This window comes from Simochromis diagramma, unplaced genomic scaffold (assembly GCF_900408965.1).
Source record: "Simochromis diagramma unplaced genomic scaffold, fSimDia1.1 OVJJ01000304.1, whole genome shotgun sequence".
Classification (NCBI taxonomy): Eukaryota; Metazoa; Chordata; class Actinopteri; order Cichliformes; family Cichlidae; genus Simochromis; species Simochromis diagramma.
Window position 1 is genome coordinate 2577367 of NW_024387030.1, and position 19213 is coordinate 2596579.

A 19213-nucleotide genomic window follows, 5' to 3' on the forward strand; every position below is an offset into this window, starting at 1 on the left:
GGTCTATTCAGTGTGAAGATGCCCAATTTAGGTGCACATTTTGTTCTTAAAGGAAAACACTTATTTTTTGTTGAGTTCTTTCCTTATGCTCAACATATGTACTGTGCTACACAGGCAAATATACTCTGATTGCTGTTATTATATGAACTATGTTGTTTCTCTTGAGTAATATGTTACAACCCAGCTTGTAAGGTGCTGCATAAGATGGAGCCTGACACTAGAGTTTTTATAAAGGAGTTTTATTTTAATTGCTGGATAAATTAAAATGAAAACACTGGGTTTCCTAGCTCAGAATGGGCCTTCCTACGCTGAATAGTGATTCTAAGTATCACATGTGAGTTATAGTTTTAGATTCCTTCTTGTCAGCCAAATTATTTCCATTTATCTCACCAGGGAGAACTTTTTAACATTTGGTGAGCTGTCCCTTTAAAGGGTTAGATTATTGGGGGGGCTATCAGAACAAATTGACATGCTTTAAATATTAAAAGACACACTAGTTTTTAATATTGTATATTCCTACAGTGCTTCCTTTGCACCTATTTCTGAAAGAATTCATTTTAGTTCAGGCACTGTGTGTGGATCAGGATTTTATCAGATTATTGTTTTTGTTTTAAAATTTGGAAATTAGCAGTAAACATGAGAGTTTTAAAGTAAAAGTGTGCTTAAATTAATCTTGATCGAATGGGAAGCATTTGATTTACTGTTTTGTAACCGTAGAGTCATCTGTCTACAGTCAATAGAAGCAGGAAAACATGAGAAAACGCTCTTTTTTTTGTAAGCTTGGAAGTTTTAAAGTATAGTTTATGGGCTGTACAGAAAGCAGAAAATTGATGTTAGCGTCAGCAGCCCCAGTTATAATTTTATTAGCCAATTCAGATTATTTTTTATTCTTTTCTAAATTTGACCGGCTTCAACTGATTATTCCACATTCCAGATTTCTTGTTTGCACTACATAAACGAAAGTCAACTTTTTATTCATTTTATTTTTATAATAAAAGAAATTAGTGAACTTCAGTTTCCCCCAAACTGCTTTAAGTTACAAAATGTTCTCCCTTAAAAAAAAAAAAAAAAGCTCTCCTGCTGAGGGAGGTACAAGAAAAAGGTAATTAACTGAAAATGACTTACAATACACTAGGGATGGGAACTGAGAATGTTCCCAGAAGTCCAGTTCCTTGGGATTGTTAGTCTGCCTGCCTGTCGATCCCGCTTATCGGTTCTTGCACTCTTGCTATAATCAGCTAATTTCAGTTCGTGTGTCAGAGGATGAAAATAGTGGTGCAGACTACAGGTTGGATATGAACATTACCTTTGTTTTTATTGCACAAAAAAACAAGAGTGTGATAGTAACGTGGAGACTGCTGCAGGATGAAAACAACTGCATTATAATGCTAACACACCTTCAGTTCTTTGCAAGCACCTGCATAGACAACATGCGAACCCTAAGCTAGCCTAGAACCCAGAATGATGTTAAAGCTGAGTAAATGCTAAGTATGTGCTGGTTTTCATCTGAGTGTGTTTCAGATCATTTCAGAGAGTAACATGAAAGTAACATAACGAGTAGTATAACGAATGTCTTTCTTCTTGGTGTAATTAAGAAACGTACTTTGTTACTTTTAAGAAAAGTGTCTTGTGTAAAATGTGTAATAACTTTTTTACTTTACTTTGTTTGAGTAATGACCTCAACACTGACCACTACAAAGACAGGAAATACCTCTAACATTCACAAACATGTGACCACACAGCTTGTAATTATTTGCATGAATGTAATGTCTTTGATGTGCTGCTTAGAGATGATGGTGATAATGAGCCAAAGAGAATGGATAAGTGATATTGATAATGGAATCGCTAAATTCGTATTAATTCCCATCCCTACAGTACAACCCCCTTTACCTAAAATATCCATGTTCAGCAAGGTGAAGGTGTCTTAAGTGTATAATTATGTTCGTTGTTACAAACATTTAGCAAGCACTGTCTGCATGTGACTATTTCCTGTGCTGCTCTGCGCATGTTGCAGATCCATGAGAAGACTGGCTAATAATTGGATATACATGAGACTGAATGGCCAGTCACTGATTCGAGCCAAAAACCGGAAATCATGTAATCCTGATCCCCGGCCATCGTTCAGCTCTTAAAACCTATTGGTTTCCATAATGTTGTAGATAGATTGTTATTGGAAGTAAAAGATGATTCACTGAGCCCTCAGTTCCTTAGATACTAAATCAAATCATCAAGTTCCACAGCTAACAAGGCAGCCTGTCAAAAAGCTGACAAATAGATTTATAGTGAGAATTTATCATAGCCACGACTTTCCAACCACGCTGATGTTACAACCTTCCTCTGATGAAGGCCACAATACCGAAACATTAGAGTACTTGTCGACATTCCAGGAAAGGACTTTGGTCAACTTTTATCTTATTTTTTGTGTAAGTGCCGCTTGTTAACTGTGGAAGTCTGATAAATGTATTTGATACTATATTTGAAACGTTCTCAAATTACCGTTCTTTGCCAGAGAGATCAAAGTTACTGGTCCTCCTGCTGAGACGTTAGATTTCAGAGAACAGAAGCTCAGTTTGTGGAGCAACTATTTTAAAAGTAGGCCCCGTGGATTGCAAGTTCTCTTTATGGACTCTTTGATTTAATTTAAGGACAAGCTGTTCTTTTCATTTTTTTTCATGCGTAAACCCACACACTGCCCGTTTAATTTAACAAGCTGTAATTTGAGTAAATTAATCAATAGGCAGAAAGAAGTAGCATTTTCTTTTAAAAGGCATAGTGTTCTATAATATTTATGTCTAAGCTATTTTGACTGTATTTTCAGCATTGACTTGGACACGCTGACACATGAATACCTCCAAAATGCTAAATCCTAATGCTAATCCAATATATTTTTAATCTGCAGTTTTTAACATTGATATTGAATCAAATCCTAATATCTTAAGGTAATACGATTATAAATTGCTTCCTTTACAGATATGAGCTCTTTTCAAAAATGGAAGGTATCAATTTTTATTTATTAAAGGTGACTGGTTTTATCATCAGCCAAGGTTAGGCTTAATCTTTTGACACAGGTTTAGCCACTGTGTTGTGACAAAATAATTGGATTATAAGGTCCAGATTGAACTGGGGACTATTGTTGAGACCATGATAGCTACCCCCTGTGGTTAAAGCCCTAAGAAAGATGTGTGACTTCCATACAGACTGATCTAGAGGGCATATAGATGGATTTTTTCCCCCCACTTCATCTCATCAGATGTTCAATCTTAGCTTTCAAATAGCCTAGATTGTGACTATTGCATCTTTTGTTTTTTGCTGGTTTTTTTTTTTTTCCATGTATCAAATCTGTACATTTTCCGCAGGGCTTATCCTATTCATGAAAAAAAAAAATACACATAGATTTCTTTTGGCACACACAGCCTTCAGCAGAGCGTGTAAAATCAATTCAGTGAAGAGTCTGTACAGACTCTCATGTCTACACACACAGACACACACATTGCAACACATGAACATTGCTTTTTGGCTCAGTGCTTTTCATTCTGCTTGCGTCTATGTTTGACCAATGTTTTTCTGCAGCATTCAAGCTCTACCTTGTTAACTCAAAGTCAGAACATTCGAACAATATGAGACAAAGACAAGTGGATGCTTTGTTGGTCAGACCATAAGTTAGTTTAACACTTTGATTCAGTCTAAATTATCTCAACTATAGTACCTCGGTTAAATATATTTCTGCTCATTGCATGAATAATATTTTGGTGAGATTTTGAATGCCATGAATGTGAAAATTTTTGATTAAAGTGGACTGAGTGCATTAAAATATGCTACAGCTTTTCCCCAGAACATAAGAATATAATGTTTAGATTCCCTGAGTATTCATTTGCACCACCAGCAGCTTAAAGCTTTTATGAAGCATCAACTGAAAGGTTTGCCACTGAAATTGGTGATCTTTTGACATTCGACTTCAATGAAACGTATAACAAAGCAGCATGGTCACCAGTGAAATATCTTAGCATCTTTCAATGTGTTTTCTAAGGTTAAAAGATGTCATTGAAAATGTCATTTCCAATGGCCTTCACAGGATGAATCCTCTGGATGGAAAAACTAAATCTGGTTGTTTAGAAATCTATGGGAAAACAGTCCTCTGCTACCTTGATTTGTGACTTTGGTAAATACTTTTCTGATGAGGTTATTGGCTTCAATCACCAGTTTCAAGTGCTCATTTCGCAAATTATGGTCCCCACTGGAGTCAAAAAAGGAGCAGTGTATACTTTAGAATTGAGAATGCAGAGTCCCTCAGTTTCTCAGTCACATCGATGCCTCGCTTGTGATACCTGGGCTCAAAAAACAGAGATGCCGACTACAATAATGCTCCATCTGAGGCTTCGTACTGGGACTTTACAAACCATTGTGTGACCTCCAGGTTGCTATTTTCATCTTTTATATACTTCTATGATTTTCAAACATGCATACCAGGCGGAGCTGCTGGTGTGAACACAAACATCTGAGCCAGTCTGACTGGGCATTAAATGATTTTGTGCAAAAGGGCAACTATAAACAAAAACCCAAAGTGATTCGCTCAGAATGTTGAAAGTGCGTGTGTTGAAACACTTTTAGGCTTTATGGGCAACAAATTTTGCACAGAAATTACAACAACAGGCTCTCTATATTGTAAGGTAAAGACCCTACAATAATACAAAGAAAACAGAAAAACCCAACAATCATATGATCATATTATGAGCAAGCACTTTGGCAACAGTGGGAAAGAAAAACTCCCTTTTAAGAAGAAGAAACCTCCAGCAGAACTGGGTTCAGGGAGGCACAGCAATGTGCCGTGATCGTTTGGGGTGAGGCAGGTAGAAACTGTGACATATATTCATAACATTAACTGTAGCAGCTTTGTAGTATCCATGATCATTTTCACTTTGGAGTGTTCCTTACAAAACCAGCTAAATGAATGCCTGAGCACAGAGCAGTTTTATGCAGGGCAAAGTCAACCTTTTCAGCAGCAGTCTCTTTTACCTGGGAGCCACCCAACAGAAGCTCAGCCCTTGTGTCATTGGCCAATGAATAGCTCCACTGAAGGAGAGGTTAAGTACTAAGCTTGAGGGCACCTTAACTGTAATTACTGAGGGAGTGTTTCTGTGAAATAGCCTGTCTTATTGCTTTGCTTTTTCTCAACAGCAGTTCTGTGGTATGTTCATCACAGCTGTCTAATCTTAAGACTGATTAAAAAATACTTTTCTCTCACTGAGTTTACTTCACATGTTTATTATTACCTATCACAGGGAGTATAAATTCCTAGGCTCAGTCCAGTTTCTTTGTCCTTGGACTGCTTGCCTGAGCTCTTTAGCCTTCTTTTTTTCCCTCTCTCCCTACCCACTCACCTCCTATCCCTCCTCCCTCCCTCTCGCCCTCCTCAGTGGAGCTTCGCTGATATTCTGTGTCACAATCCTGACACAGCACTTCCTCAGTCTCTCCTCGGTTTCAGCTCCCTCCTACCCCTAGGCACTGACTGCCTCTTTTGGACAATGCCCATCCTTGTTTTCATCTCCCCCTTATTTCGGGAATCCCGGCATTGCTGGTAACCACTGGTGGGTCAGGACGATGAGGTCACCGTCTCTGTTTAGCCTGCCCTTGCCATTCCTCCTCCCTTGACAAAAAGAGGCTGTGGTTTGCTGTGAAACAATGAAAGCCTTCTCCACCGGACTGCCAGGAGGGAGACAGACAGTTGAGGAGACAAGCTAATGCAAGTCAAATAGATCCTGATTTTGATACCTTAATATAATGCATGTTAACGGTTACGGCATTCCCAGCACCTATTAATCCTTCCACCTACTCAGTGCTCACTGAAAAGGCATCCTTTTCCAGCTTGCTCATCATTTAGGTTGGGGAAGTTTCACATTTACTTGGGCCAGTGTGGTTATGTCATCAAGTTGCATTACTTGGTTCTGACTTATCCACAATTTGAATCTGCCAGCAGTATTTCACTTTCAGAATGAGAATGAGTTTCAGAATGGAGACTCACTTTCACTTTTCAGGACCAGGGGGCTGCACGAGACGGCCATCATCCTTAAACCAAAACGTTCATTTGACCCCTTTCCCTCCCCTCCTCATTGTCTGCATGTTAAATATTTTGGGGAGAAAAAGTTTCCCCGCTGGCAGATTTAATCTTACCTTTTCCAAAATGACTTGTATCTAATCACCTTGGATGATTGTGAACAAGGCAGCAGTTGTGTAAAAACTAGAAGTGGCAAATGGCCACTCGTCAAAGAGCAATTTTAAATTATCGTTTGAATCTCTTTAAACACGCACAGCCTTTTCCAGTCCAGACAATGAGGTAGACTCATTAAATCAGTAATTTATTTTTCTTTGCTTTGGTCTTGATTTGCATCTCTGTTATAAAGCTCTCACAACATTCATTGTCAAGAGCGCAGCCATCCATTTGTCTTGATTAGACCTGACATGTTTTCTGCTGTTTATTTTTGCACGGTGTTGTTCACATTAATTCTAATTGTTTTATTCCTTGCGCATCAGTGATTGGGTTCTTTTTCAGAGTGAGGGGGGAAAAGGGCAATTTATTTTATTTTATTTGGTAGAATTAGACCAGTTGGTCATGTTTGGTTGGTTCTGCTCACTCACATGTGGCAGATGGTTGTAGCCCCATCCTGTAAATTTGCATATTGGTCCCAAAGGGTCAAGTTCTGCTTGTGATGACTAAAACTGAGTTTGGTGAAAGAGAGATTTACAACAGAGCATTTAGACATGTACTAAATCTAATCTATTCAAACACCAGATATTTAATCGGTGTAGTAAAATCAGATAAGTAAATTAAGCGGTTGGGCTCTTGTATGCATCCTGACAATACAAACTGCCTTGTTATCCAAAATCTTCAATCATTGTGGCAACAGAGGTCAGAAATGTGACACGTACATCAGTTCAGACTCAGTACTTTTCCATATCAGTTTAAATGTGGCCACAGGACATCCTTTAGCACAACCCTTTCCTCCTCAATCTGTAATGGGAAGTAGGCTCTTCAGAATTAGGCAACTAACCTTTTTCCAAGATGAACCAGTTTTTTCCCCACTACCATGTTCTTAAGGTCTGTCTTTACTGATACAAATAGTATTATTTTCTTTCTCTATGCAACTATTTTCAGTTGGGTAACAACATTTTACGCTGTTGTAACCAGTTTGGAATATGTTGCTAAAATTGGAGATTAGCTGACAGCAATGCTTCACCCCAAATAGGGATTAAACTAGACGTCCACTTCTATATATGCTTGTAATACCATGAGCTCCAAAATACTTCCTATTAGCCTTCAGAGAGAGAAGATATAGTGCACTACCTGATGCGCTCCATGATTGCTCCTTGCAAAATAACCTATACTCTAGTCTATAATTTTCCAACAGGTTGTCCTGATATATTTGAGGAGTGTGCAAATGAAATATGATGGATATGGGGATAAAGACATTATTATGCCTTGTCAGAGTTTTTGCTGACTCAAAATTGCCATTACTTACAGCATTACTTAGTATACATAGTATAGAGGCAAAACATCTGTGTTACCTAAGAAGTTTATGTGTTTTCTTATGTGTTATCCCAAGGTAATGGGAAATAGTTAGTTTTTCCAAATGAAAAGACCACATTCTACAGTTTCAAAGTTTTTGTGATCCGAGAGTTTTGCAGCACAAAAACACCTTAACCAAACTGTCTTTGACAACAGATATTTTCTTTAAGTGACTGAAAATGAAAGATGCTTTTGTCTAAAAATAATAACTCCACATTTACTTTTGGTTTCGCGTTGAACATGGATGAAAGTCCCTTGTTTGATCCTTTCGTCCTCTACACTCTCACTTTTATTTGGGTTTCTTGAAAGGTGCTATACAAATCTAAGTTATTATTATTATTATTTTATTTGGACTTATTACACCATCACATGATGAGGCATGGCTATTTGGTCAGTTGCTTTGACGGTCTCAAGCAACCAAGTTGTTTTAGCAACTAAAATGGATGAATTGGGTCATTTATCACCCCATTATATTTTATTCAGGAATTGTTTTTTAAATGGTCCTATTTATGATCATGATGCTTGTACTGATTCCTTTATCTACGAAAGATTTTCTAAAATATGAATGTCTTTAACAATCATTTTCAATCATGTGTATTACAAAATAAACACATTTTAAATATTTGTATGAACAAAATAGCATATACAGTGGTCCCTAGTTTATCGCGGGAGTTACGTTCCAAAAATAACCCGCGATAGGTGAAATCCGCGAAGTAGCCAACTTTATTTTTTAGAATTATTATAGATGTTTTAAGGCTGTAAAACACCCTCACTACACACTTTATACACTGTTCTCAGACAGGCATGAACGTTTTCTCACTTTTCTCTCTTGTTTAAACACTTTCAAAGTTCAAACCTTCGTGGAAAAATAAGTCCAGTATCTTAGAATGAAACCAAAGGCACCTGCAGGTGTCGACGTTTCGTCGACAGTGTTGTGTTTGTTAGGGGGAAAACTTCCAAACATACAGTGCAGCACTTCAGGGTCACACTGCTAGCGATCAAAGATAAATCTGACAACGCATTCTGTACTGTACAGCAGACACGGCGCGAGATTGATTGACAGTGGTCTAAAGCCAATCAGGATGCAGAACACAATGCGCTGTTTAAAGAAAACAAAAAAAACCATGGAAAATTGCACACACAAAAAAATCAGCGAAACTGCGAGGCCGCGAAAGGTGAACCGCGTTATAGCGCGGGAACACTGTACTTAGAGTACAGACTTCACATGTTAACATGGACTTGTTGATGGATGGGCTGTCCGTTATCTTTACTGACATACCATCTCTGGTGTCTGCTTCAGCACTTGGTCCACTGGGATGCTGGGAATCCTGAATGTCTGCTCCAGCTGGTGAAGGAGCTCATCCAGCAGTACCATCACTACCAGTGCCTGCGTCTGCGTGAGAGCTCCAGACTGCTCTTTGAGTATGACAGCCTGCTGGAAGACCCCAACTACGGCCGCAACATGGAGATTTATGCTGGACGCAAGAACAGCTGGGTAAGCTCCTGTTTATGGATTTTGTGATTGTGAAGTTTTTGCCTCTTAAGAAAACAAGAGTTGCGTGGTAGCAGTTAAAAAGAAACACAGCGGAAAGGTTTCCACTGGTATATTCTTATTTACAACACAGTTGTTGGTCTGTATTATTTTCTCTGTTTGGCCTAAGAGAGCTGTGACAGTTAACCCTTTCTGACTTTATTAGCACATTCTTAATTTTGAAGTTTAAAATCTGGATGTTTTGATCTTGTGTATTGATTTAAACTTATTTTGTGTCTTATGCACAAAATTATGTGTATTTGATTAAACTGCTGCCCATCTTGGCCATTATACTCTTGCACTAAGAAACTAAACCGTTGTGAATCTTAAATGGTGCAATATTCTAACCTCTTTTCTTATATCTCTGTGAACTCATTCCTCCCACAGAATTAAACTATATTTTTGGCAGTGTGCATTTGTGTACACATGTTAGTGCGTGTGAAAGCAGGAACACCCATGCTTAAAAGGATTATAAAATTATACCTTTTTTTAGGCACTCCTCAGCAAGTATTTTAATTGCAAGTAAATAAGTAAACAATATATGAAGCTGCCTGTCCAGCAAATCTCTTGTTAGGTGGACAGGCTCAGACTCCACCTTGGAGTGCAAGTGGAGAGGGTAGTCGTTATTCTGCCCGTCACTCTGAGGGACTGAGCTGGCTAGGCACGACAAGTACAATTAGGTCTTAAAGCAAATATATTTTATTTAACTCAAAAGCTCTTTATAAAGAAACGTAGAAAAAGTCAGATAATTGCTCTGGGATCTGAAGAAGGTCAAATAAACAGAACTACACTCAAGTTAAAATGCCAGCGTAACATAACACTCTAGCAAAATAAACTCAGACCAGGCTGATCAAAACGGACCCAACAGACAAGAAACAGAGGGGAACTTTTACAGTGCCTGACTAGACTGACTTTGACACACAAGGGAAGCAAATGCTAACAAATTATAGTTAGTTTAATAGTTGTTTTAACTTGCACAATCAAACACGAAATAACCAAATAGCTAATGCAAATGTCAAGTGAAATAAACAAGATATTTCGACATTTCCTGTATTTAAGAGTTCTGCATTCCAGGGCCTATCTTTTGCTCATTTGACGTCACATGACCTCAGCAGCCAACAGACCGCTCCCAGCGGTACACTTACACAAGATTTTATTTAACAATACTGAATAATCAAAAGCCACTTAAGTGCACACGCCATTAGTGGAACTGATGGCCCTTCAGCAAACAGCAAATACAAATGAGGATATTACGAGAAATTAAAGATCATATTCTCACGTGTGCCTCAGACTGTAGGCAACACGTGTGGAAAAAATAACTAAAATATGTTGGTCAATGAGTAAACACAAGACAGGAAGACAGAAATGTTTGCAATTTTTGTTACCATCATCTTGGTCACAATTACAGGCAAACACAATCTGAAAACACGTAGACACTTGTACTTTCCGCAATTTCATACTTTTTCATGTGTCTGGATCTCTAACTACACATAGCCTCAGGGAAAACATCAGGTAATAAGACTCTGCTCCAGTGCATAAAAGTCAGAACTGTGTGCTTTTTGTGCTATTACAGATTTTCAGGTAATTCTTATTTTTCTGTTTTCTTGTGTGAAGACATTATCTGAAAGTACAGTGGAAATAACCAAACCAGTTCTCTGCTTACACCACAGGTTGTACATTTAGATTCAGTGTTTGGCCTTGGAACATCATACTGCATAAATTTGCATATAACATATAACACTTCGAATACAGTGTTGGTATTATTTTAAATAAAATGTAGTTTGATGAAGCCATTGAAAGAAATAAGCCAAACAAGTGTTGTATTGTTGCGGTCACTATGTCACAGCGACACATCAGATAATTCAGGTAAGATATTTTAATTAGTTTGGAACTTTAAAGAACAAGAGTGTCCCGTGTTTTAAAAAGTTTATTTTTTAAAACATGGTTACAGATGCAAACATCATTAGTTTAATTTTGTGTGGGGAACATGTCTTATTCCAAGAAATGGAAAAAGAGAAAATATGGACTGAATTTTATCATCTGTGAGGCCGTGTAATGGGGGAAAAATGTACAAATTAGAGCAAATGAGGGAGGAAAAAAAACCTCCCAACTTAGAGGTCTACAGTCCCAGGAAAAACTACATAGCCCCCATAATTTAGCAACTTGTTAAACTACTATTGGCAGCAATATCCTGAAGTGATTTTTTTTCTGTATGTCTTGTCTAGTCTTTCGCATTGTTACAGAGAAATTGTCCCATCACAGCCCTTTAGTCAAGTTGCAGTCTCGTCTTTGACTGGGTTGCTTTAAAAGCTTTAGCTTTCACAAAACGGCTAAGGGCAGCTTACATTTGTCTCTAGAATACTTAAGTATACAAAGGAGTATGTGGTCGATTCATTAACAGGTCCAGGGGCTGCAAAATAATCCCAAATCAACACCTCTGCTTTCTCACCTCTCTGCACTGTGCTTGAGAGTTGATATGAGATGTTTTTGCTGACATGCTGTGTCAGATTTTCACCAAATGTGGCGTATGGCCATTCTTGTTCATTGTTTTTTGTTTTTAGCATTTAACTCACTGACTGAGGTCTCGAGAGTTGGAGTTCTTGGATCTTTTGCAATTTTCCACTCTTAGGAAAACTGTGGCATTTCTTTAACACACATCTGAATGCTGAAGACCAGCAAGCTCATAAAACCTCTGCTTTTGTACAGATGCTTACTTTCATTTAATCAGTTCATCTAGTTCATATCAGTACCTGGCTGCTTCTTACCCTCTAATTCCTATAGAAGCAGTAAGTGTGTACTTAGTTTTTCAGGACTGTATTCATCTGAAAACTTTATTTTTTCTTGTATTTAAGTCACATGTCACATCTGTTAAACCATAGCAAGAGTACTAAGTCAGTATTAGTCCATTCAGTACTGATATGAAAAAGCAAGAATTATAAAATATCTACTCCATGAAATACAATTTACCTTTTTTTTCACCCCCCAGACAGGAGAGTTTTCTGCTCGTTTCCTTCTTAAACTCCCCGTGGACTTCAGCAACATCCCCATCTATCTCCTTAAGGTAATTAATTCTGAAGGATATTGTTTAATGGCTTTCTTCACTCTTGTCTCCATTGTCTCCTCTGTTCTTTTCTTTTTACAATTGAGCTCCTTTTATTGCTGTGAGTGACTGAAATGTGTTTTTAGACTGTTGCCTCACCTTTTACCTGATAACGCTGAGAGTGAAGGTTAATAACATCAATTTCATAAGGATTGTCATTTTTAATTTTGATGATAACACACAGATTAAAGAAGGTGGTCTTAAGAATTGTTTAGCAGGTGAATTAAACAACATATTTGTGTCAGAAATTACTCCCCAGCTCAAAGTTGATGGCATCCAGAGTATGTCTCAGCTTCTTAAATTTGAGATTTTTGCGGATGGTAGCAAGATGCCTAGAAACAGCAGATGGACCTTACAGGCTTTGTAGGCAGTGCACAAGGTGTTGTCCAGGACGGATATCGGTCTACCTCTGCAGCACTTCTGGGCAGTCATCATAATTATGTTTATATGTTAGGCTAGAGAATTTTATGTGTGCAGGAATCAGTCGTAAAATATGAAATACCCACAATCTTGCACTGAAATTCAAGCCCTGCATACACAGACTCAAGGTTACTGCATGAGCCTCCTTCAGGTGTCATGAGTATCCATTTGTTTAGGTGTGTGCGCATGTGTTTTGAGTACTGATAAAAGCTGGATTTATTTAAATGAACTCCAGTGCAGCTCTGCATGTGTGTGCGTGCACGCAGACTTCAGTCTTGGGGGCTGCGAGTTGACTAATCAGCCAGCCGTCACTGTCGATCTGCTCTGAGCCGCGTGGTGTCTGCAGGCAGCTTAGCTCTCTCTCACTCTCTCTCACTCTCTCTCTCTCTGATTGCCTTTACCCCTCTCTCACTCTCCCTCATCTTAGTTCTCTTTTCACTCTGTCCCCTGATTTTGAACCGCCTGCCGGCTGAGGAGGCTGAGGCTCTCTGGCCTTTTTCAGCCCGGCCTCTGTTTGTGTGATTGGAAACATAAGGGAAACAACAACCAGCATCATCCTTTGTCATCCCCCCCATGTCTGTCAGACCTGAAGCCCTGAGACTGGTCTCATCCAAAGTCATATTTCACATTACCAGTGATGGTGGATTTTTTTTTTTTTTGGTCCTCGCATGTCTTGAGGCAGGAAAGCTTCTAGGTTCAGCCCTTGAGAGAGCACTGTTGGTGACATTTTTTTAACAACATGCTTCCTGTCATTTACAGAAGCTGGGCACACACTGACACCTTTCACCAGTGGGTGGTGGTAGCTCTGTAGCAGAGAAACAATATTGTCAAAGAACTCTCTTTCATATTTACATATGTTATTATAGACCAAATCTTGGATGTAGATGAGTATTCCTGTCACCCTCATCTTATCATTTTCTCTTCTCTACATGTGAGAGCACACACACACACAGACAGACACACACACGCTTGGTATAATGCTGTATTTGGCAGCTAGGGTATACATAGCATCACCGAGGGAGCACTTGAAGACTAAGGAAGAGTATCGACTCGCAGAGAGGAAAGTAATGAACATCAGCCCACACCTTGTCCACCTACGCATTAAAAAAGAGGAACGGGATTATGCTGCGTATAGGCTGGACTCTAAGAACATCAGTGTACTGTACGCCAAATAGATGACCTGAATTTTCAGTTTGGCAGTTGTTGTGCGATTAGTTCAAGTTGATTGCTTTTTGTGCAATGCACGTTCATGCACTTGATGTAATTCTGTGCTTTTACAGAGGAGACAGACATGGCCTATGTATTCCTCACAAGAAGAAGCATTGGAATCACAAATTAGTTAAACTGAACTTCACCCATGCTCTTTTTTTCCACTGGATAACTCTTTGTTTACATCATTCTGTGTGTAAATATAGTACACCAACACAACGTTTCCAGCTATCCTCGGCTTGTGGGTCGCTGACTGTGATTGCATGCATGCATTTTTTTTCATGATTGAATATTTTGGAGTAAACGGTTTATATTATGTGTGATTTAATGGATTCATTTGTTTACATGTGCAGATGCTCTGAATAACTTCAAGAGAAAAAAACGTGATAGTTAACTCTGCGGAAGTCAGCGTTTCTTTCATGTTTGTGTGAAGCTTCCAGACTTCCAGCTCGTCTACAGCATCTGAGAGTCCAGGGTATATTGTGTGTCTGAGTGTCGTTATCGTGGCACCAAAGCAGACTTGGACATGGCAAAGCTACCAGTACTTGATACATGTTTCATTACAGTGAGCTGGCTGACCTCCCCTAAGTTAGCTGTTACTAATATTTTACACCTATTGCTTTGTGCCATTACATGATTCACTGATTGTTAAAATCAGTAATGTTTGAACCAAGATATAATTTAGTGTTACGGATTTCACTGACTTCTGTAATAATTTGATACATTGTACTTCTGTATATGTTTTTCAGCTGTTAGTCTGCTAGCTGTAACTTATCTACACTGTATCTCGTTAGCTGATTCAAAAATGCCTAGGTCACCATATCAGTTCTTGGAGTTGGTGTGAATTAGCTGAGCTTAGACACTCAATACTTCCATGTATCAAAGACCGTATTTTCTACCTGCTGGGCAAGATGGCTTCTTTAGGTAAAGCAGGCTTTCTTATTGCTAGTACTAACTAACATTAGCTTATTTGCTAATGGTTCATTCACCCTAATGTAAAAATAACTAGGAAAAATTTGGTTGCTTGGTGATTGCATTTTGGTTTTATAACATCCATAGGGAGATTGCAAGTAATTTTGGTGACCAGTTGATAAATCTAGTCTGGATCCTTTTGAATCACACAGTTCACCTGCTGTGCGGGCAACCAGCCTGCAACCAGTCACAGTCCTCTGAGGGTTTAAAAAAATTGGCATCTAGTTTATAAACGCAGACAGAGGAGCGATGTTTAGGCTTTCAGGAGCGGGCCTAAATGTCGCATCTTTTGGATTTTCATGACAAATTCGAATGAGTAGTTGCCATGATTGTGTTGCTCTTCTGAATTCCTTAAGATTTTGCTTTAAAAACACGAAGAGGACACAGACAGTATAAAGGATTTATGTAGCTTCCATGTTGTCACCCAGTAGCTGGTCAAGTCCAGTGAAGCTTCGAGCTGATCTGGATATGACAAGCCTGTGAAATTATGCTGTCATTGGTTATCAGCATATTAATCACAAGTCGTTAGCCAATAATCCTGGATAATCCTCCTTTTTGTATAGAATGAGCAAACTCGACAAAATTAACTTAATGTGTTATACAGGATCACCTGTAATTGACTTAGAGATCTCTGTTTGATTTGAGCTTCTGGCACGATGGTTCTCAGGTGTGGTGATTGCCGCAGAAATCGGTGTCATACTGTAGTAATAATGACCACGTTGGAGCGTTTTGCTCTCTCATTATTGTTCAGAGCCGTGGATGTGCCACTAAAACTGCAGTTTCTCACTAGATATTGTACTCCAGTGTCTCACCGTTACCTGAAGCAACCTTTTCTCATCAGCTCTGCCCCTTGCATTATTTTATCGCGGGGCCGTTTTCATCTGAACACCCACTAAGCCTTCGAGATGAATTCCAACCTGTCTAATAGAAAGCCTTTACAAAAAAAGTCGGCACTTCAGAAGTCAAAAAGGTGACGCTTTCCAGACAGAATACACGCCATCAGCCAGGTGCTGTAGGTAGAGGTAAGACTGTTGACCCTGATTTGAATCAACCTCCCCGTCAAATCCGTGGATGTCCTTGCTTGAGGAGAGACGGTTTGGCAGTGAAGTGGAAATCTGTTCAGACATAGGCTAGTGTGCACTACTAGTGGACGCTGAGATGTTGCTGGTGGGCACAGAGCTGTGGAGGACGACTGTTACCTGCAGCAATGCATCCGCGTGGTCTGAGCTCACCACAGTGGACATGTTTACCTTCCTGCATGGGCTGCCCACCCTCAGGGAGGGGGGAGGAATGCTACTTTATTTATTTCATTCTTCTAAAGGGGGCAGCCCGTCATAGTCAAAACGAAAGGAGTGGGAAGGACGCTGAGCGCTGAGATGAAGGGGAGTGAAATGCACACAGATGGATGTTGGCAGTTTTCTCCTCCTTTAAAGGCCACGGAGTCCTCTTGGGCACCGTTTTAGTGTCTCATCCTTTGATCGTACCTTGACCTCTTGCTTGTCACCCATTTGAAGCTGCTTTTACTCATCCCCTCTCATTTAGCGCTAGCCTCTGACCTCGAACTGCACAGCACGTTTATGCATGTTGGTTAGGTTTCACAACATGGGTGGTGTCAATGTTTATTTTTCAACCATGAATATTTTCCTTTAAAGGCTTTGAGTTTTTCTTTAAATGAGCTACCTTTTGCTCCCGACCGTCCTCTGTCCACGCTGTTTATATGCAGGGGCAGCTTGCTTCTAAATATCCACGCTGATCAGTGTGGAGTGATGCCGCATTCGTGACTGAACCTGCCATTATCGCTTCAATTGAGTTTTGTTTCCCGCACAAGCACTGACCCGTCTCACCAGCTCCAAACTGACTGTGGTCTGCGTGTTGGATGTGTGGTTAGCATTGATCTAATAGGTTGTCTCAGGTTACCCAAGCCTAGTGAGCTAACTGGTATCTGCTCTGTTGTGTAGCTTTGTGTGCACTGAAAAATGAAAGCTTCACTGAGCAATTTCTCCTCCTCAGCCACAATCTCTGCCATTTCAATCAGTGTCAAGGACAGATGACTTAAGTTTTGGTACGTCTAGTTTACTTTAGTTTTATTATATTCAGTAATAGCTTTATTTATTTATTTAGTATTTCATTTGCTTGTGTTAACATTTTAATTTTTTAAACTGAAGTAGTTGTCAGAAAAAACTAAATTAGACAGTTTCCTAGAATTGTTTGCCCTAATTATGAACGGATTTACTGTTACTAAAACCTTTAATGCACACTTATCAAATATTTTAAGTATTTTTTAAACCAGGATTGTGTTAAAATTAACACACACAAAAACTAAAGACACACCCTGTATTAAAAAAATAAATAAATTCCCAAATATAAATTATTTTAGACAGTTTTATATATGAAATGTTTTTGTTGGATAAAACAAAGTAACACCAGCTAGATTTACCAGTTTGTTTGTTTTTCATGTTAGTTTAAACTCTACCTGTTTTAAATATATAAGTGCTCAGTGCTATGTAAAATGTAATAGTTTCAGCTGTTATCGCCATAGACAGTTTGTTACTGTAAAATCTGGGTCTGTGTGTCGTCCTGCATGTACCCCGAATTCAGTTTCTTGTATATCTTGAACTGTAATGAGCAAGATTTCAGCGTTGTTGCAGTTGCCCTGCATTCCCTGCATTTTATAGTTATTTTATAGTTACAGGCATTCTGCTTGTAGCGTTTTAACAAGCACTCTAAAGGTGACCCCTGGTTTGACTATTTGCTATGGAATTTCACTCTGTCTCAAATTACTTACTTCCCTAGTTGCTCTATCAGCTCTATTCTTTCTCATGTAATAATACATTTTTTCCTAGACTTTTATTTAAAAAGAAATCTTTCTGCAACCAGAGGAGTCTCCCCTTGCTGGCCATTAAAAAAAATGGCAGGTTTTAAAGCGCTTTCCCGTTAGCTTCACTTTTAAGAGCAAGCAGCTGCATCCATCTTACTTGTACTGCCTGTATAAACATCCGCAACAATCAGTCTAAACCCAGCAAAATGAAAATAATTATTATAACAATTCTAAAATAAGACTTTTCAGTGTTTGGGGAAAGAGAAAAAACCCCAAAACAATATTTTGCAGTAAAATGTACAAAAGATTTCTGTTATTGCAAAATTCTCTGTGGTTTTACAGCAGTGTGCTACAATGTGTAAATCTCTGCATTGTTTTTACAAAACATGCTAATTAGTGATTAGAAATTAATCAATAATGTATGTTTTGCAGAATGTTACCTACCTTATTTAAGGCCAGATTTATCAGATTTTTATTTATACGGCTTAATTTTTTCTCCCCCTCCATTCCCAGCCTCCCCAATGTAAACCGTGGGCCCCCACCACCACCACCACCACTTTGCTTCTAGCCAAAATGACCAGAGGGTGGGTTGCATTGAGCCTCGAGCATCCCTCTATCCTCGTTTTTGTCTGTGCAAGCTGTGCACTCTTCAACAAGAGCGCTTGCATCTAATTATTTGTACTCTAATTATTTTTGGTCCCACATCTTCACACTCCTGCTCTCTCCCACACACACACACACACACACACACACACTTTAACCTTCGAAGCTCCACAGGCAGCAACTGACAGCGGAGGGTCAGGGTGAAGCAGAGCCGTGGGCCCTCGTTCTGTCTTCTAATTTGTTGTTCCAGCATCATTGACTTGATTATTTCTGTAATTCCTTTTTATTTCCCAACATGTTTTTTTTTTAAGTATTAAAGATCAGCTCAACAAAGGCAGGATTTGTGAAAGAATACAAACTTAAAATACAAGTCATGGTTTGCAGCTACATCTTGATTGTAATTAGTCAGCATTTAAAAAGCAAAGCAAGTAAAAAAAAGAATCACAGAGGGGAATTGGCTTGGTGGGTAGCACTGTCAAAATTGATCTAACATCACATTTTAATAACCCACATAGAATCAAATCATTCAAATATGTCGTTATTTTCACAAGCAGACAAAATCTGTTTTTCTTCACAATACAAAAAAAATTTAAATATTGATATTATATAAAATTAACATTTGATGCTGTGACAAAGGTGAAGTAATGAACTTTTTCTCAGCATGAAACGGGAAACAATCAAACTGCCAGAGAGCTGCTCTGTGTGAAGTTTAATCAGAAGCCAATTCACAAGACTGATTAAATATCTCTGTAGTCAGTGCAGTTAAGGTTTCACACGTTTACCGCCTACTGACCAAAATCCACAGTATTGCTAAATGAGAGTGGAAACTACTTTCTCTGGTTTGTGGACTCTGCCATTATTTACCCCTCACCAGGCATAAGCAGCAGAGAATTTTGTACACGGTGTAGTCCAAAAAAGTTGGGATGCTGCATAACATGTGAATAAAAACAGAATGCAAATCTCATAAAACCATATTGTATATACGTCTTGATGCATTCT

At 38.8% G+C, this 19213-nt stretch overlaps 1 protein-coding gene across 1 annotated transcript in view; it reads left to right on the forward strand.

The window, feature by feature from the left end:
- Nucleotides 1-19213, forward strand: part of babam2 (BRISC and BRCA1 A complex member 2) — a 111195-nt gene that overhangs the window by 26578 nt on the left and 65404 nt on the right. The window contains exons 5-6 of the mRNA XM_040042274.1: nt 8862-9056; nt 12079-12153. Coding sequence (XP_039898208.1) covers nt 8862-9056; nt 12079-12153 — 270 coding nt within the window. The remainder of the gene's footprint in view (nt 1-8861; nt 9057-12078; nt 12154-19213) is intronic.